Source organism: Denticeps clupeoides, chromosome 12, assembly GCF_900700375.1.
Source record: "Denticeps clupeoides chromosome 12, fDenClu1.1, whole genome shotgun sequence".
In the NCBI taxonomy this organism is placed as follows: domain Eukaryota; kingdom Metazoa; phylum Chordata; class Actinopteri; order Clupeiformes; family Denticipitidae; genus Denticeps; species Denticeps clupeoides.
The window spans coordinates 13,994,158-14,015,082 of NC_041718.1; the positions used below are offsets into that span (position 1 = coordinate 13,994,158).

A 20,925-nucleotide genomic window follows, 5' to 3' on the forward strand; every position below is an offset into this window, starting at 1 on the left:
ATGTTCTTCAGCTTTGCTGGGAGATGATCCGAGCTATGAGATGAAACCAGAAGAAAAATATGTTTTCAGACTATGTGGATAAAAAGCAACACAGATAAGAATATAATAATTCTAATGAAATGTTCACTTTCATGGTTTTAGTGTATTTAATTGTAGCCAAGAAAAACCTATGTCAGTACCTTGCACATCCTCCTCAATGTTCTTTCGTGCCTCCTCCTCCACTCTTCTGAGATAATTTTATCAGGTCACTGAAGGAAGCTTTTTAGAGCAAAGCAAAGAGGCCCGGAGGTTATACTCCAATCTCTTGACAATCCTGCTGCCCACAAATGCAGTGTCCAAATAAGCACTGCTTAAAATAACCAGATGATGGCACCACACAGAAGTTAAGTGCCTTGTTTACAAGGGATGATTAGGAAAAAAGGTAAAAAAAACTGTGGCAGTAATGTAGTCCATTGTACAGGAACCCTTTTCCCCCCCATACGAATGACAACTGGAGATGGGGATGTAAAATGCAAAGTTGATGCTGAGATTGTGCATGTTGACTCGACATGCCCTAATACATACAAAAGTCAGGAAAAATAGATTTATAATATCCTCTAAAACAAAAGCATCTTCTCAGAGGCACTTCAATTTTGCCAAGCTGATGTACATTTTTTTCCCCTCCACCTCAAATGACAGCAATGCCCATGGCATTTCTCGACGCCAGCTCCCACAAAGCTGAGAAATGTCATGTTATATTTTTGGCCTACCTTTTTATTCGGGAGAATGCCTCCCTGAGACATTTGCCGCCTGGACTGTGCCGTCTGTAGAAGTGTGGCGGGGATGTCTGCAGCAGCAAGGTTGCCACCACAAATGACCAAGGACAGGCTCAGAGATGAATCATTGGCTCAGCTTTCGTGAGTGAACTGTACCCCCCTCACACACATAATGAGGCTCTTCAAGGCCCCAGTGAAAACCGCACTGAGCTCTCACCGCCATTGGCCTGACAGATCAGCAGCACTGCAGCTCTAATTGATAATGAAGCTCAAAATGCCTGGTTAAGCTTTACCTCCTGGCTGTCGGTTTTGAACAGCCTGCGTTGCTCTGAAACAGAGGTTTATTGCATCAGGACAGCATAGATTTTGTGGCTTTATCCACTGTCCCCTTGGCCCCAATTCTCTGCCAGTGGGCTGTGATCTGTTCCCCTGTGGTTTGGCCAGGGCACAGCTTATGGGACATGAAGACCCAGCGCCGAAAGCTGAGTTGCAGGCCCAACAAATCTCAGTGGAAAACTAAAATTATATATGGACCCATTTGGGTGGACTGGAGGCAGGGGCTGTTAAAAGGTAAAATGCCATAAATAGTGAAGATGAACATATATAAATTCAATCATATTGAATGTGTCACCGTAAATAAGAAACATCTTTGATGTGCGTTTGAATACTCGCTCATAACTGCATATTCCGAATCAGGGTTGTAGATTCCAATGGCAATACATAATTTTAGATTTCCACTGAGATTCGCTGTCACCATGGTTAACAGAGGAAGAACAATGATTTCAAGCATCATCCCTCCTTTTAAAGCATCCAGTCGGCTATTCTAACTCTATCTCCAGCCTTGTGCTGGTCCACACACAGAGGATTACTGAAATTATCCCAGCAGGTACTTTTGTGGCAGGGCTGAAATTCAGGGGAAATGTGGGGGATTAAGTTCATTTTCATGGCAAAGAGGGACTTTGCAATTCATCTGGTCACTCTTCATAACAATCTGCAGTATATGCAAATTGCCATAATAAAAACGGAAGCAGCAAACTTAGTGAAAGCCATTACTTGTGTCATTCTTTAAAAGGTTTGGCCACGAATGTATATCAACATTTTCATAATTTTTCTTTCGTTATTGAACTTTCTCCATGTTTTATGGACGTTTTTTCCATGGCCACGCCACAAGTGAGCAAGGGCTCACCTCTGTGCCATATCCTTTGTGAAGTCTTGCCCCTTTAGCTAAAGTCATTGCGTACTTTTTTCCCACTCAGCTAATTAACTGCTGTTCACTGTCTCCTCAAAAACGCTCTCACAGGCCTCTTGTTTGTCACGACGCATAAATATATATATCTTTTTTAATCACCATCTTCCTAGCTGTTTCTTATGGCAAAAACTGCAGCTGGATTAAGATTCTGAATACTGATGTGCTGGTCTGCAACAAATATGTGGTGGGGGGTGGAGTCATTTGATCTTATGAGTTGGAGATAATGTTAATATCTGTGCAGGGCACATCACTGATGAGTACAAAAGTAATTCCCCATCAATATTATAGAGCCTCTGTTGCCATGGCTACGGAACACAATCTGTTTCCTGTATGGGGCTATTCAGATTTCTGACCCTAATTTCCATAGCAAAGCCTGCCAGGCCAGATGCATCCAGCAGCCGTAGCATTTGGTATTGTCAGAGCACACAGCTTAATAACTAAGCTTAATATAAACTCTTTTAAATGCACCACACTGAAGACTGTTATTACGATTTGCAGCACAATGAAGAATTGTTCAAGAAACGCCAAAGTGTCTGATAATGAAGTGTATGAAATGTGGGTCACTGATTTGAGCGCTAAATATGGCTGAGCTATTGTCACATCAAGGATCTGCAATTTCATAAATAAACACATAATGGTTACACAACTAACTATGCAGTACTTAATGTTTACCGGATAAAAAATAAAGTGCTATTTAAATGTTCAATGAGCAAGATGTTGTTATCCATTAGACGTGTCTTATTTAGCACCATTAAAATACTGTCGGAAAGATAAGTGATTCATTTTCTTATGTTTTTGGGCAGGCACCACCAGGCTGCCCCGAGAGGGTGAAGTCCCTGGCGTGGACTACAACTTCATCAGCGTGGGAGATTTCCGCATCCTGGAAGAGAGCGGTCTGCTGCTGGAGAGTGGGACGTACGATGGTGAGGAAACGGCCAGGAGAATATTGATTTCTGTCAGGGTGGCATCGTGATGACAGCAGGAATCTACTTAAAAAATCACTCAAGTCTCTGCTGACGTGGCAGTAATTAAACACGGAGCCGCTGTGCGCACTCGCCTTAATTAGCTTGCGGAGCCGCAAGCGGGCCGCGTCGCCTTCGTTCAGTGCTAATTTACTCTCACAGGATGACCCCGGCTTTCATAACTGTGGATGCTCATCAGAAATCCTAAACCTCTAAGAGACAAATCTTTGCTCTGATGCCACAGGGGCGCTTGCTTGCGTCTCCAGTGTAGAAACGCAGTAGAAACCATTTCCTGTGAGATCCGACATGAGAAAAGCTACTTACAGTGGGTACGGAAAATATTCAGACCCCCTTAAATTTTCTCTGTTATATTGCAGCCATTTGCTGAAATCATTTAAGTTCATTTTTTTTGTCTTCATTAATGTACATACAGCACCCCGTATTGACAGAAAAGAACATAATTTTGGCAGATTTCACCAACATTTGTGCTCTTTTGCCTTCTAGTTCATTGAAATAATGAACCATGTTCACCACCATGTTGTAAATATTGAATAGCTCGTACCCTCAACTCAAGGCCATCAATCACTTATAAGCTACTTAGAATATAGCAGCATCCACCTCCTTCCTTCGGCTACTCCTGATCAGCCATTATGGCTGCCCACACAATTGACCTGGCAAAATTCCCTGCTAAACAGACACTTCCCAAGTCAAGCATTGATGTGACATGCTGTGATATGCTGCCATATACAGAAGTGGCACCGGAAAAGGTATACTTTGATTGGGAATTGTTGCCAAATTTCTGACACGTGTGTCCAAGGAAATATTCGTTTAATCGTTTAATCACCCATCCCTAATAGACAGTGCGATGTACGAAATACATGGGGATGGACAATACCTGCCAAACCTGTAGAAAATTCGTATTTGCACATTTGATTTATTGGATCTCCTACCAAGAGCTCCACTCCCCATTCCCTAGCGGGAGCACAGTGTGAGCATCTTAAGCATCAGCAGAGGAGCTTTGGGGATTTTTTTGCCCTTCCAGAGTCGGTCATGTCTTCCATAAGAATGGATTCTTAGATTTGTGGAATACAATGCAAAAAAGAGGGAAATATGGGTGTAATGCAGTGCTATATAATCCTTTTTTGTAACGGTTCAGTGCTGCTTTTTAATTCCTTGTGGGTTTTGGTCATGAACATCTTTTAACAGTCCTGTTTCTCTGGGCTGTGAAATAATCGCTTATGAAGCGCTTATTGTGGTGTCAGAAGTCATCGGGGTCACGCACTCGGTTTTGGCAGAATGTATATTTGTAATGTGAATGGGGGATTTCTCTCACATTGTGCGATGATTATGGCGAGAAAAAAAAAAACATAATCTCCTCTCCTTAAGTACCCACTCCCACTCCTGTAGCAGCCATTGTGCCACCAGAATGGGTTTTCATTAAAGCTTATTGTAAATGCTCCTGACGCGCATAATGCGTCTGCACCTCCAGACTCGCATAAGGGATCATCGGGTTTTAGGAAGCATTGGAGATGGGGTGCTGTAGTCTTACAGATGGCCATGGGCGTAGGCCCTTAAATCAGACAGATGATGGTGGCTCTCAGCTATTTAAAGAATTTTGGTTTGGCTATTTAAAGAATTTTGCCTTGAGTACAGTGATCAATGTCTAGTAACGACTCAACAGGTTTTTGGAGTCATTAAGACAAGTTGAATAGTCCAAGCTTGATTTATGCTTCAGTTATGTTGAATGTTCACTCATATCAAGTAAGTGCCTGGTTTTGACAGCTACTCGACAGTAACACAATGCAGACATAGCAACATGGCACACAACAATGCAATCAAACTACAAATCATTTCTATTCAAATGTCAATCATGTTCTGGTATGGATGCATAAGGAAACGTTGATGCCGGAGTGTTCACTTTATTGATATGCTGAGCACAGCCCTTCCAAAAACGCTCATCCACGTTCAAAGCATCCGGTAACCACACACCAGTAACTGCATATCAGCTGATCTGTGGATTAATGTGCCAAGGCGTGCATTTGCTGATGGTGTTGCTTGGCAACCATCGGCTGTTAATGAATGACATTACTTGGCGGAAAATTTATTTGTTACGATTTGTATTAGCAGTGAATTAAAGCATGTTTTGATTATTACAGTATTTAACCCCAGGGCTGTAGAAATGTCAGGCATTTTAAAGATTAGATTCATGACTTATAATGACCCTCATTTCTAAAGAATGTCCCCTTAAAAAAAGTCATAATTACATATTATATTTCATATTCCAACCTTGGTGGAATCAATGAATCAACTCAGTCCTCCCTGCATCACTCTGCACCTCACCTCGGCTGATGATGCTATCGCTTCAAAGGAAGGAGGCAGGAATGGCTGGAGTGAAAAGGCAGGGCGAGGAGATACAACCCGGTAGAAAGCACTGCCTTCTTTAGCGCACCAGTAACACGGAAGGCAGGAAAAGCATTTTTCCTTTGCTGCAAAGGCCACTTACCAAAAAATGTTAGATTAAGGGCGAGTTATAGGGGGCCGGCGGGTAGATTTAAAGAGTTTCAGCCTGAGCCCACCAGCTTTTCACTGGCAGCCTTCACCCAGTGATGCTGGGGAATTGTGCCGGGTAAATTTGTTCGGGCTTTTCACGGCTATGAGCCCGACTGGCTGCCTCTCGCGCGTTTAGCCGGCTGATAGTTGCAATCCATCCGCAGGAACGGAGTCAGCAGAAACGCGCCGGTGTGCTGTCATGCTCGAGGCTGCCAGGAAGCCGAAAGTGGTGGTACAGGGTTTCTTCTTTGGAATTTCTGTGCTTTCGGGTGGCACATCGGTTTCTGCCAAAACAAACCGGGTTTAAGTCCTAGGCCGGATGTCTGAGGTGTGCGTGACTCCAAACCAGCTTTACATGCATAAGAAAGGCTAGATACCAGGCGTTTAAAGAAAAAAGAAAAGGAAAGACTATGGAGCTGGAAGTTTGTATATGAAAAAAGCGTAGGAAGGGCCCCCACGCCTGTCTGAATAACGGATTGAGTAGTGAATCTTCTCCAGGGAAAAACAGGACATAATATCTCTGAGCCACTGGGCGTGAGGGGGTGACGTGGAATCCTTCCCAACAATACATTTTAAAATGAATTTAAATTAAAAATCTATATAATTTTCCTGTTTCCCTGAAGCCTCGCCACTTTTTATTCGCTTTAAAAGTCAGTCTGACCAGCCGCTGTGTTCTGAATGTAATGCTCATCATGTATCCTCATCTCCTGGTTGCTCCCATCACCTCAGTTATCACCCAAAACCAGCCATTTCCTACAGGCCCAAAGTGATGCCTTCTGCACACCTCGGATCTCTCTCTGTCTCCGTAATTTCCCTCCTGTCCCGTCTGCCTGCTGTGTCGGTGCCTCCCCCACCGAAAAGAACACACACTGTGCACACTCTGCCACGAACAGCACTTCAGCTCTCTTCACGCTGACCCCTAATGCTTCTGGGATGTGGCTTGTGCCAGAAAGGCCTGCTGGGGGTAGGCGCCCATGCCAGGCAGACATGACCATCTGCGGCCGAACCCGGGGAGGCGGGAGGCTGTCTGCTGAGCGCAGTCGGAACTCGGCATCTACACAGTCTGCACCGGGGAGGCCTGCCCAGAGACTCGTACTCAAATAAGACCTGTTAACACACACATCACCAGGGCTATTTTTTTATTTTCAGTATCTATAAAAATGTTATCTGAGCAGCTGAATAATGTCCCACTGGGATTCGCTGTTACTTAGGACAATTTATTAGTGATTTTATTTAAATACACCAGTCTGCCAGCCACAACATTAAAACCACGTGCCACCACGGATCAGATGTGATGTTCCAGAGATTCTTGATCAGCCTGAAATAGGTATTTCTCCTCACCTCACAGCTTACATGAATTCTAACGTCTTGGTGCCAGATGCCACAGTACACCTTCAGAGGTCTTGTGGAGTCCACAGCTCAGTCTGTCAGAGCTGTTTTGGCAGCCATACAATACTGGGCAGGTGGTTTTACAACAGGAAAATTTTGTGTAACTTTTTTTTTACTCTTGGTTACTAGTGAGTACCAGCAAAACAAATCCATATAGCCCCAATTCATCAGCAGTATGACTGGGCTTTAACAGATCGCTTATAGAAGACACCGGCCAAACTCATACCCTTCCTGAACACAAGGAGGGATCTATCTCCTGTCTGGATTGATATTGAATCATGGTCCATAGAAGGAAATAAATCTTCCTATTAAAGATATTAGTCCACTTTGTACAGGTCCATGAGGGATTGAGTCTGGTGCCTAAAAAGTCTTTATATCTTCAGCGTATATAAGCATATTCAGCGCAATAAAGGCTTATTATTAATTCAGAAGTTTGCAGGTTCGAATACCAAGCCACCTGAGGTGCTCACTGAGGTGCTCCCTGGGCGCCTGTCATGGCTGCCCACTGCTCACTAAGGGTGATGGTTAAAAGCAGAGGACACATTTTGTTGTGTCACCATGTGCTGTGCTGCAGTGTTTCACAATGACAATCACTTTCACTTCACTGCTTAAATTGTGGTGGTTTGATCTGAGTGGTTACACGACCGTGGCCCCGATGGCAGCCTAAGAGAGATGTTAAGATTGGGGGGAAAGTGACCTTAGCAGAACGCTTTCCTGAATCTGTTCTGTCAAGTACACAGACACAATCAAGTACACTCGCTTCGAGTGCAGTGTGTCAGCACACAACTCCACATTGATCTGTTTGTTTTTACCCCGTCCGGTCTGTGTTTTTACTCCATGTCTAATATTACCGGAACCCTGTGGGCCAGAGCATATTGAGTTTAGTACCATTGCGCCCAGAGAGAGGGAGCAGAGCATGAAGCGCTTTGTGTAAACCTAAATCCGTTCGGAAAATTAAGGAGATTTATTGTGCTCCCCAAAACCAGGTTACTCTTTAGGAAACCAGTGCCGCTTGTCCTGAGGGATGAAAGTGTGATGTGCTGCACCCAGCCAATCAGGGCAGCTCCCTTTGGGGGGAAACCGCATTCCTGTTATGACTGATGTTGGTCACAGAAGAAAGAGCGCAGTGTGTTTTAATGAGGCTAGTCATAAACCACCCATACGTTATATGACCAAATCATGCATTTAAAAAAAAAAACACTGCATCTCACCAGTCTAAAAAAATTTGTATTTAGTTGTCTGAAAATTGTATTAAAATTATTGTAATTTAGTGAAAAAATGTAAACCTTTGATAACAATTTAAACGAAGTAACAAATTAATGTTTCTTTATATTCAAATTTCATTACATGCACTAGAGTGTAAACCAGACTGACAAATTATACAAGGGAAAACATTTCCCTTGTGTTTCGCCTAGACGCTGCTTTAAATCAAGCTGCATCAACTGGGGAAGCAGACACACCCCAGGCTCTCCCATAATTTACACCATTTTTGATGCCAGTATTTGGGGAACACTAATTCACCCCTTCAGTCCCCCCACCCCTTCAGCGTTAGATTATAAGGCTCCCTGCAGATTAATAGTGACAAATTGCTTACGTGACGCGGCACCCTCTTGCACATCTTTATGCTCCCGACACATTTATCGTCGTTGCTGAGCCATGTATTTGCAGGCAATTAATCACCGGATGAGCCCACCGGTTCTAGGAGGGTCTTTAGACCGGTGCCCCGCCACCATCCTCCCCGCTGCTATTAATGAAGCCATCAGAGCCTGGAACCAAGGCGTGGAGCCGTTTCCAAGCCAGAAGCTGGGCGGGGCCCAGGGCTTTTCACACACGTCTCCCACAGCGTGTCGCACACCTTTCCCCAACATGCTGCAAGCGAGTCATTAGCCCCCCGGACCAGCTGTTACGCACTCATGCCGAAAGCGTGAGTTTGTTTTTTTTTTTCCGCACACTTTATTGGTGTGTGTAAAACAGCGGCGACGGGGGCCCGTGGCACGGTTTTGATGGCTGCCATTGCGTTGGCGCTCCCTTAAGGTCTCCCTACCAGCCGCTGTTGACAAACTGCTTACTGGATTTGCATTTTTTAAGGATATTAAGGAGATGGCAGAAGATAAAGTTGAATACTGAGAGATGCTGAATGAGTTTATAGACATAATTAATTGGTGTTAAAATGCCTACTCCCCATTGGCATCCTTTGCCAATCGTTAATTAAGCTTATTATAATTTATGATTTAGATTTTAAAAAAGAGCTTTTATCTTATTAATGATTACAGGGATTTTTTTGTGATGCAAAGTAACTGTTTAACCTGAGAATATTTTGTAGAAACTAATCATATCTCACATATTTTTAACAAGGGAGCGCCAACAAACAAAAACACATCCCTTCCCTAATTTGAATTAATCTGCACATAATTTTTAATCTAATTGAAGGCTGAGTGATTCATTTGGATGGAATTTTCTTATGAATAAATTCAATCACAGTGAGAGCAATTTCTAGTGCAAAAACAGGCCGAGATTGATGAACCACTGCACCAAATTAGAGAATGATTTAACCAAATTATGCAGGCCCCTGATATGATGTTCCATTATCTGCGCTGAATATTAATGAACTGCACAGAGCTCTACTTTCTTTGTTCATCAGGACATAACATGGAGGGGAGGTTTATTACCAAACCCAATGAACAGTGTAATTGCTTGCAGGAGAACCTTGACATGATTGGGCTTACATGATTCATCTTGGTTCTCCAGGTTCCCTCTATCTGTGGCGTTGGCCATTTATGAGGTGCAAGACAGTAGAGGAATTAATTAGGGGTAGACGTGCGCTGGAGGAGGCACATCTGGATCCTCCTTGGCTGCCCTGTTTGGGGTAATTTGTTTGTTTTCAGGCAGGTAGGACTCATCACAACCAATTTTAATCGATGGCACCTCTTTAACCTTGACAGCCCCAAATGAGTTTCTGTTTCCGCTTGATCTGCAGCATCATTTGGGTCACAAAGAGACCGTGCTGTGGTTATCATCATGTTTGTTTTTGAAATGGCATGCTTAATATGAAGTTGTCTAGACAGCTGGCTGTCTGGTCTGTGACTTTGGTGACTTTGGTGACTCTCCTGACCATGTCGCCTTCGTCGCTGCAGGTAACTACTACGGGACACCCAAACCTCCAGCTGAGCCCAACCTAGTGCAGCCTGACCTGGTGGACCAGGTCCTGTTTGATGAGGAATATGACACCGAGGTCCAGCGCAAGCGCACCACCTCTGTCAGCAAGATGGACCGGAAGGACAGCTCGGTTCCCGAGGAGGAGGATGATGAAGAGAGACCGCCACTAGCCAACGGCCTTCCAGGTGAGCCTGCAATGACACTGTCATCTATTTATAATTCAAAGGTGGCGCATGGAGTTAAAACATTCTGACCTCGTGATGAAATGCATCGATAATCCAGCGTCATGCATTAGTAATACACACAGTAGTAATTTGATCACACCATTGAATTTGCTTGCCGAAGCACTAATAATACAACCACCTATACATCAGCAAACTGGAGGTCATTGCTGAAATGCATGTTTTGCTATATTAGTATTGAAAGGATTTAAGAAGTATGGATAAAAATGCAAATCCAACCTCAAAAATAGCACCACCCAGTGTCATAGCAGTGGGAAAATAAAGTTTCTCCAGGCAAATTCTTCAAAAAAAAGTTCTCACTTTACATTTAGATAATTATTAAAATTGTGGGGGTTTTAAAGTGCACTTCGGGGTTTTTAATGAATGTTTTGGAGGAAAAGAAAGCCATGGCATTTAAACCTTTACCAGCGTTAGCTCAATTTTTTTATTTTTTTTACTGAAAATGGTAAGGCACTGTCACCAAAGTCTTTCTCAGTTTCTCTGTTCTGTGGTTTAGAAGCATTTCATTCAGGCACCAAGGCCAGAAAATTTGCAGTGAAACCTCACTGCATGAGGTTAAGGGCTCATGAGTTTGTCACTGTGTGAATTTGGATATGTCTTCCACCGAATGAAAACACCGAAGTAATTGCTTTCATATAAATTAAGGCCAGAGTTTTAGATATTAGTTGACATTTCATGGCAGTAAAGAAGACCTTGATGAAAAAGTACAGAGCTGTACAATTACTGTACAAATCCGAAAATTTTTTCAAAGACCTACTCTTTGAAGAGTCACACACACACACACACACACTATACAATAAAATCGATGTCATGCGGACGGCAAGAAACTGAAATCTCATTAAAACTTTCCTATGACTCTGTACAGCATTTATTTTGACCCAGATTCCCCAAGGAGTAATTTGTAAATAGTTCTGCTCTGGAATTTTTTTACGAATCATGATACTTTTGAGACACCAAGGGCAAAATTGATGATGGATTTTATTTTTCATCTTTTCAGATTATTACTCATATTATTAAAAAAAACAGTGTTGGATTCCTGAGCTTTGCCACCAGCCATGTGACTGCAGCAGTTACAGCCGGGCATGGTTGACTGGACCTCTGGATCTGTGATGGTCCATTAACACTTCATATGGAGGGGGCATTCATAAGCATGAATAATGCCATCGTAAGACGCCTGCTGCATAATCACTTATAAACTGACATTACACGCCGTCATGACTAAGGGGTGGTAGTAGCCTAGTGGGTAACACACTCGTCTATGAACCAGAAGACCCAGGTTCAAATCCCACTTACTAACATTGTGTCCCTGAGCAAGACACTTAACCCTAAGTTGCTCCAGGGGGGACTGTCCCTGTACTACTGATTGTAAGTTGCTCTTGATAAGGGCGTCTGATAAATGCTGTAAATGTAAATGTAAATGACTCAGCTGCTTATTATACATGACACAACACTCTTATTTTACCCTGATGTAGGACTGGGGGATTTTCTGATAACACGTCAGTATGCAGAGTCTTCAGTCTAAAAATCTTAAACATAGAAAAAAATGTTTCAGCACAGTACGCAGTAGACCAAGAAAACTGACAGTTTAAGTAATCAATATAGACAATACAATTATAGACACACCATGAAGCAGCAGACACTTCCGTATGTCTTGGCTGTCATTTGTTGAATATTAGAATATATTGCACATATTCTGCAGGCGGCTGTAATGTGTGCTAATGAAAATAAGCTATGGTCCAGAATGAGAGATGAGATGCATGTCAGGGTGTATACATGTTTGTGATTGTCACTTGTGATACACAGTGCACACAGTGAAATTTGTCCTCTGCATTTAAACCATCACTCTGAGTAAGCAGTGGGCAGCCATGACAGGATTCGGCCCGGCAACCTTCTGATTACAGGTCCGCTTCCTTAACCACTAGGCCTCTAAGTGAAGTTATTGTCATTATGATGCACAACAGCACAGCGCAAGGAGCACACAACGCAATGTGTCCTCTGCATTTAAGGGAGGGAGCAGTGTGTGGGAACAGTACCTTGATCAATGGGACCCCAGTGCCACTTTGGTGGTTTAGGATTCGAACCTGCAACCCTTCAATTACATGTCTGCTTCCTTAATCACTAGGCCACCAATACTAGTGTGGAGTATTTTGCACAGGTCTGTCTTGTCTTGTGTGTCTTGTTTGAAAAAACCTACATACTTGAGGCATACTTGTACAGTCCACTGCACAAATACACAGCCACTGTTTGAGCATCTTATATGATGTTTTCCTTATTTATTGTTCAGCAAGTCTGAATATAGGTATTTATTTTAATTTCAGTGCAATTTTTATAATTGCACTATGGGGGGTCTGTGTAAAACAGCATTTCAAGACACTGTATACTGCTGTATTGACAGTAAACCTCTCTTGAACTTGAGTAAGAGTCTTTTGTGGGCCCATCTGAGCTGTGATGATCAGATTCTGCATTACCGTATCTGGCACGGTGATTCTGAAGCACGATCTCTATTCCTGACCGGGGTAGCACAGCATCCTCAGTGCTTGGGGTTTGCAGAGTACCATTCCTAATGATTAACAGCAGGGTTAAATGTTAAAAGCAGGGCTAATGCCCTTTTAGTAGCCCCCAGGGGAGATTTCAGGCTTAGCAGACCTGTTGCAGCTCTCCTTCAAATTCTTACACTTTTAGCTGACCATGATAGGAAAGCTTAATTACCCAGGCTTAATCACAGTAATGGCTGCGCTCATAACAGCCGCATCATAGCTTTTTGGCTAAATAGGGACCATTAGAGCGTCTGAAATGAAAATGGGGAATTTAAAGGGCAGCGTGGCTGTGCATGACATCCAGCAGGTGTGAAATACTCTACCTGGCATTTCGTAGTAGAGTCCGCACCAGGAATGATGTAATCTAATCTGCTATCAAGCATGCAACGTCCTGTTACTGCTGAATCCGTCGCGTCTGCACGCAGGATCCGCGCCACAAGCTGTCCCCTGTAGCTGCATTAAGTGGGATCTCTCACACATGCGGAACTAAAAGCGGTTGCAGTTGTGCTAAATGCCCTGTTGCCATGGCGCTGCAGTGGACAGCCTGCATAGGGATTTCCGTTCGATGGTCTGCTCTCTCGTTTCGCAGGTCGAAATGGGGGATTTGCTGCAGCCTCTGGCGCCTTGTTGTGTGTCCACTTGTGGCCTCTCCTCAAATGGAGATTCATTAAGCTCAAGCCATAGCACAGGCCGGGGTCGCATTTATCCCAGCTGAAAGGTGCCTGCCTTAAACACACAGGCTCTCCCGGTTGTTGGAGAGTATGAAGCAGAACGGGTTATGGGCCTGAATATTAGCTTCGGTGTTGTGATATTGCTTTTCTCAGTCAGGGTGGCCTTAAGGCTCCTCTTAACATCCTCAGCTCTGCATAAATATCATTTTAGAGTGGGACCACAACCAGAAAACACGCACATACACACACTAATTCTGACACACTTTCAGTTCTTATTTTCATACCAACGTCTTTCTGAGATAAGGAATGAACATGCGTGCACACACACACTTTGACCCGAAACCAGAAGTTGCATGCCTTTTTTTTTTATTTCCCATCAGCTCCATGCAAATGATGTCAAGCCACCATTTGCTTCAGCTATCAAGCAAAGTTAGAGTGTTGCATTGTGGGAGAACAGGAAACAGACTGAAGCGGTCAGTGTTCAGACTCACATCTCCCCTTTACTTTCCTGCTTTCCTCTCCCGGCACGCAGAGCAACAGAACGTGTCGGACTGGAGGAAGACTGTGCCCAGCTACACCCAGTCCAGCAGCACCATGGACTTCCGCACCTGGAGCTCCCTTCCCCGGGACGACAGCCTGGAGCCCCTGCCTCCGAACTGGGAAATGGCCTATACAGACACGGGCATGGTGTACTTTATCGAGTGAGTACCGGTAAATCAGTCCTGTCTGATCCGTATTCAGGAAGATCCAGTTCCATAAGATTTCCCACATCGTGGAAATCATTCATCCATTAACAGTCAGCCTTCTAAAGGCTGGAATTTCTAATAAATTGAATGGGAATGAGAAACTAGTATATTATGAATGATAACGTTATTCTCACATGTATAGACATACACACAGCTTTACAGTACCAGTATATTCATAAAATATGCACAATGCATCATTCTCATGTTTATATTTAGATATGTGTGAAGGTGTGTTTAAGTCTCTTATCTTTTAGCTCTACAAATACAGCTTACAAATACAAACATGGAAGATATAAATGCATTTTTATGTAAGAATTAGCATTTTTACATGTATAAAAGTATGTAAACCAGGTGTGTGTGGAATTTTCATGATATATTTATGATCTGTAAAGTGAGGGTCAACTTAAGTGAGTATTATCTCATGTCACTTTCATTTCCCGGTCGGTGCACGGATGCAGACCTAGATAACAAACATGATTTGCCTCCTGTCAGGGCTTTTCTGTGCCTGATTGGCTTCGCTGTGCTAGACAAGCTCAATCAAACAGTGGCCTGGGTGACAGGAAAGCTCTGGGGACCTAGAGTATCTTTCTCTTTTTTTTTAAGCGTCATTTGTATTGTCTGTCTGCAGAAAGTTTTATTTTTCTATATATTGTACAAGGATAGGCAATTATTTATCTAATAGCAAGTAATATTTAGGAGTATAATAATTATTTGGCTGTTTGGGATTTTTATGGACATTTCAGCTTAGCATCATGACAGGCTGATGACTGGAGAATGTAGGGATTGCTCCACGGCCTGGCAGCTGGATCCAGCACAACATCTGAAATCTGATTCTCTCGTTCGTAACAATGTCTCTTAACTTTTCCCCAAGACAGTCAGGATGTCTCATCTCAGCGTAATTTAAAGTCATTCACAAATCTCCGGTTTTTGTTTCAACATCTCTTTTTTTTTTTTTACTTGTCCTTGTTTTTTTGTTCCTCTTGTCCTCTTTATCCTTGAAATCAATACCGAGATAGAAGTAGCTGAGTAAATATAGATTTCCCAGTGGTCCTTTTGCTCTTTAAAGAATTGTGATTCAGAGCCATGGTGTTTTCAGCTGTTTGGCCATGATTATGAATATTTCACTATTACCCAAGTGCTTTCCAATTATCTTCTCATGCACTACTGCTGGATTATTTCAACGTGGTGTTCTTTTGTACATTTTAGCATTCATGGGTATACACCTTAACAGTTTTATTGCAATTAGATGCTATGCTACTAAAATGACTATTTAATAACTGAAGGTGGCTTTTGACCATTCAGTTTTGACACTTAAAATCTAAATCCTAAGGACTATGCTGAATCACTAATAATTTAATGTAATGCAATAATATGCAATAATAAACTGATAATCTGAACATTAAGTCAAGGATGATTAGTCACCTGAACTCCCAAGTACTACACAGTAATATATTGAGATTTTATGTTTGCATGTTTTAAAATTATTATTAACATTCAGGGTACCATTTTCAACCTGACTAAGTGCAGAACTATATGCTAAACCTGGGGCAGTTTTGCTAAAGTTAGAATTTACATAAACATATAAACACTGAAGAAGAGAAATAAATTGGTGTAATTTCTGTCACTCCAACTATGACCTTTGATTGTGGTTTTCTGGATTATTTAAAGCCACACCCATTTATACATCACATGTGCAAACATCTTGTCTTATCTGTTTATTTCTGTAAACCCAGATGATGCTATTGGCCTTAAATTAGAGAACAAGTTCCATGCTTAGCATGTAGCGCTGCGCTTTGTACTTTTTGTTCTTTAATAGTGCCCTTAGAAAAAATGAAAAATAATATAGTATATCATTATATAAAGTCTAATAATTAAGGAATATAATTAAAAAACAAATTACATTGTTCAGTTGGATCTCATTTTTTTCCTTACACAGCCACAACACCAAATCTACAACATGGCTGGACCCCCGTTTAGCCAAGAAGGCCAAGCCCCCTGAGAAGTGCGAAGATGGAGGTAACACGTCATCTCTACTTCCCCTGTCTGGTACGGTACATGTACAGGGAGCGCGGCCAGGCGCGTGCGAACCTGACTCCATAACCCTCGCTGAAGGAGGCTGTCCAAACAAACGCCCCCAGCGCAGCGTCACGTGTCCCCTCCCAGGCGTGTACCTCGCGCGCATTATTCCCCGTCACAGTCTGTCCCTGTGTTGTGAGCGACGAGGACAGAAGAGAGAGGCGCTGGGCCCCGTCCGGCTTCTCTAATGGATTTTTAAAGGCGTTTTCCGAATGCTACCTCTGAAAAGCAAGTCCAAAGCTCCGTCTTGCGTGAAGAGTCTGTTTTCTCCGTCACTCTGTCTGTCACTCTCCCCTTCATCTGCTCATCCGAGCATGGCATATAGCACATATGCCAGAGAGAGAGAGAGAGAGCTAGAGAGAGAGTAAATGTGTTTGTGTTTTATTTCGTCACGTGTGCTTCTTCACACCGAACTTACACAGAAACAAGTCTTTCATTTGCTTGCCAATGTGAAACTAAACCTGTTATGTTAAGGTCGCAGTGTGATTGTAGGCATTTGAACTTTTATTCGTTCAGGAAGTCTGAGGTGTGCTCTGTAGTCTGTACCCTGTCTGATTCATTTTTCCTTCTTTTTATTGTTTTTCCTTTTAATCCCATAAGAGCTGCCATACGGCTGGGAGAAGATAGAGGACCCACAGTACGGAACCTACTATGTGGAGTGAGTCCTCTTCCAAGTACAATCATCCTAATCCAATCCACCAAACTCAGGCAGGATATTTTAGGGACCTCTAAAATGTCATGAAAAATAATAATAATAATAATAATAATAATAATAATAATAATAATAATAATGTGTCAGGATATTTTAGATTGAACTGTCATCCAGACTGCTAGACCGCATACTGATGCAAATGCGCTGCAGCTTCGTGTCTTTATTAGAGCAGGCTGTATGTTGTTCACCTGCTGTACGTGTGAGCGTGTGTACAGAGAGAGCCTGAGAGCTGGGTATGGTACACCCTGGAACGCACACACAGACACACTGGGGGAGAGAGAGAGAGAGAGAGAGAGAGAGAGAGAGAGTTTTTTTCTCTACAGCAGTGGTTAGGAGAAAGCTGAAGGGTAGAGGAGGCAGAAGAAGGAGGTTTCAGGAAATGTGATCCTGCGTTTTTTCTTTTGTTTTGATATCCTTCTGAAATGTTCTTCCAGGTAGAAGTGGAGCTGGTGTTCTCACTGTTTGCTCAAGATTATGGGAATGTGGCCACCAGTGGTTTGTTTTGAATGAAAACAATGAAAGGCGGTGTCGTGTTATACAAGAGGGCACGTAATGTTTACCACAGAACTGCAGTTCCACTGCAAAACCAGAGCAGTGCTGGTGCATTCATGTGTTGTGAAGCAGGGTGACAAACAGACCAGCACTACAGGTTAAGCAGGTTATGTTAGTGTGTTTAAGTGCAATTCTCTTGCTCTGCACATTTATTAATGCACGTTAAACATTGACCCAATTCTAGTCACATCAACCAGAAAACCCAGTTTGAAAACCCGGTGTTGGAGGCCAAGAGGAAGCTGAGCCTGGAAGCTACGGTTGCCAGTCAGAGTCAACAGGTGGCAGCACCTTCCACAGGTAAGAACTTACTGATAACCTGTCTGCATGTTTGGTGTCTGCAGTGGTGTCCTAGAGGGTACGGAAGCGTATTTGTAACCGGAGGGTTGTGGATTCAAATACCAAACCTCCAAGGTTCGAGCAAGGTAATGTCCCCACACACCGCTCCCTGGACATCTTTCACGGCTGCCCCATGCTCACAAAGGTTGATGGTTAAATGCTGAGGACACATTTCGCTGTGTCACCGTGTGCTGTGCTGTGTATTACAATCACTTTAAAATTTTCAGTCATGTTTTTGCAGAATTTAAAATTGTAGGATGCTGATGATGCTGTCATGTACAATGCTTCCTTATTGTAGTTGGTTTTTACTAGCAAAATAAGTCCCACTAAATGTAGCATGTAGTGCGACTTTCCAGTTTGAAAATAGTGCCCTATATCCATTCATAGCCTATGATAACGATGATAACACCACTGTCCAATCGGCAGCAATCTATATGTTGCAGGACAGTTCAGGACATGTTTTCATTCATAAGTAAAGAAGGAAAAATCACTTGTTTCAAAGCTGTCTGGGGAAAAGTGTTTTCTGTTGTTCCCTTTGTTTTTACACAGATGTAAAGATACAACTTGATACATCAATGCTGGATACCAGCACATCGTTATTGTACGGGGTGGATACACCTTAATAAAATGGGAATGGTGGGTGATATTAACGTCCTGTTTGTGGCACATTAGTATATGTGAGGGGGCAAACTTTTCAAGATGGGTGGTGACCATAGTGGCCATTTTGACGGCGGTCATCTTGGATCCAACTTTTGTTTTTTCAATAGGAAGAAGGTCATGTGACACATCAAATGTATTGGTCATTTCACAAGAAAAACAATGGGTTTTAACGTAACTTTATTTTTTCATGAGTTATTTACAAGTTTCTGACCACTTATAAAATGTGTTCAATGTCACCAACCATTCCCATTTTATTAAGGTGTAGCCATATAAACTGCCCACCCTGTAGAACCAAAGAGAGTATCATGATCTAAAATACCTAGTTAATCAAATAAGTGAATGGTATCCCTTTGAAATGCATACTTGTTTTCCCAACTTTTTCCATGTTTGGGACATTGCTGCGTGTGACAAGACAACACAGTAAACAGAAATTGAACAGACTAACAGGCAGGTGTGCAGGAACATTGCTGAAACCGCGAGTGCAATTTAGCAAAAAGTAAATAGAGGCAGCTGAGGTGCACAGGTTAATGGTTAATGGCTGTAGCCTGGGGGGCGATTCTGTAGCAGAAACTGGCACGACTGGCTGGATGCTGCCAGATGGGCATGGTGAATGGGTATCTTCTGCCAGTCGGCTGATTGATTGGTCAGACGGCTGATTGTTTGGACAGTTAGAACATTGCTGATCCGGTGGAAGCCGGAAACCAGGAAACCGCAGGTGCTCTGATTTTCAGTAGCTGCTGGATTCTGCGAAATACCTTATAAATAGTAGCTGCATGAATAAATGATCCCGCAGCTGCATCGTGAATGATCTTCCCACAGTTCTGGGTGCAACCAGCCTGTCATTCAAGATCTGAGGACGTGGTGTGCAGCTCCCCAAATCCAGCCGTTGGCTGGGCCAGATAAAACTCATAAAAATGAGGTGTCTTCTGCAGGCGGGTAATATCTGCTAATGAAATCAGTGCGTAATACCTTCAAGATTAGCCCAAATTTCAAATTAGGGGCCGGCTGTCAATCACAATAACTAAATCAACTAACCTGAGTCGTGAAAGACTTCGGAAGAAAATTACCTTACAAAAAAACTGCAGCTAGGATCACAGTTTGCTTTCTATGAAATCAAGCAATTCCCTCAGTGTTTGCAGTGGGGCACTGGTCGCCTAGCGATTAAGGAAGCGGCCCCGTAATCAGAAGGTTGCCGGTTCAAATCCTGATCCGCCATGGTGCCACTGAGGTGCCATTGAGCAAAGCACCGTCCCCCCACACTGCTCCCCGGGCGCCTGTCATGGCTGCCCACTGCTCAATCAGGGTGATGGTTAAATGCAGAGGACAAATTTCACTGTGTGCACCTTGTGCTGTGCTGCTGTGTATCTTTCTTCTTTTCTAAAGAGAAGATTTCCCACAAGCAGCTGTTAATTTCTTTTGACTACGGAAAAGCAAAACGGACGCATCTTGTCGGCGCCGCACGCGGCCACACAAGTCCGAAGGATTTGTCAGACGTTGCCGAGCAAATTCATCACAGGAATTTTCCTCTACCTCACCTCGCCTGATAGCGCCGTACTCAAACAAGATTTTTATTGGATTCCTGTCTCGAACCAGGCGATGGATGGTTAGCATTTTCTGCCGGGCCCTGACTGCTTTATCTGGGCCAGCAGGTGGGATTATAGCACTTCTGACTTTCAGGAGAACTCCTCCGGCCGCTAATCTGATTTAGGGTCCCGTACGTATATATATCTCAGACCTCTTTGCTGCATAGTCCTTGAGGCTTTTTTTTTTTTCATTGAGGGGCGCACCTTTAAAAAAAGAGCACCCCACCCCCACCCTTTGGAGAGCAGGGACTCCTCTTACGTTCTAAACAGCCTGAATTAAACATGGCTTCATTAGGGGGGGGGTGTAATACATTGCGGATCGGGGAGTACAGAGCCGCTCTGCTGTAGAGGCCGTTGCTAATGCTTCTGGTGAGGTGGCGAGGAGAGACCCCCTCTAGTGCACCTGACAACTGTTTATGCACGGGCCAAGACAAGCTCTCGCTTTCCCTCGAACTCAGGTGGGAATGGTTTTAAAAAAAACTATTTAGCGTGAAGCTGTTGTGATGAAGGATGATAGAAATAAAGGAACCTCCTACCAAGCAAAGATCTCGAAATGTAAGTCATTCCTGCCTGGACATATTAATCTGATGTCTTGCTCGTTGCTAGGAATCCCAATGTTGCTCTGGGCTCCTGCCGAGAGCACATTTGGCTGATATACATCATAACCTCTCCCAGTGGGGCCCTTGGTCCAATTTCACCTCCATACTACCTTGTCTGAGTTGTAGGACATGTCTCCAGAATGCTGTAAA

At 43.2% G+C, this 20,925-nt stretch overlaps 1 protein-coding gene across 2 annotated transcripts in view; it reads left to right on the forward strand.

Moving 5' to 3' along the window:
- magi3b (membrane associated guanylate kinase, WW and PDZ domain containing 3b) overlaps nucleotides 1-20,925 on the forward strand; it is a 108,024-nt gene that overhangs the window by 68,087 nt on the left and 19,012 nt on the right. For both annotated transcript variants that reach the window (XM_028997685.1, XM_028997684.1), the window contains exons 3-8: nucleotides 2,808-2,927; nucleotides 10,040-10,246; nucleotides 14,044-14,212; nucleotides 16,194-16,273; nucleotides 16,934-16,991; nucleotides 17,782-17,894. In XM_028997685.1, the coding sequence (XP_028853518.1) occupies nucleotides 2,808-2,927; nucleotides 10,040-10,246; nucleotides 14,044-14,212; nucleotides 16,194-16,273; nucleotides 16,934-16,991; nucleotides 17,782-17,894 (747 nt within the window). The remainder of the gene's footprint in view (nucleotides 1-2,807; nucleotides 2,928-10,039; nucleotides 10,247-14,043; nucleotides 14,213-16,193; nucleotides 16,274-16,933; nucleotides 16,992-17,781; nucleotides 17,895-20,925) is intronic.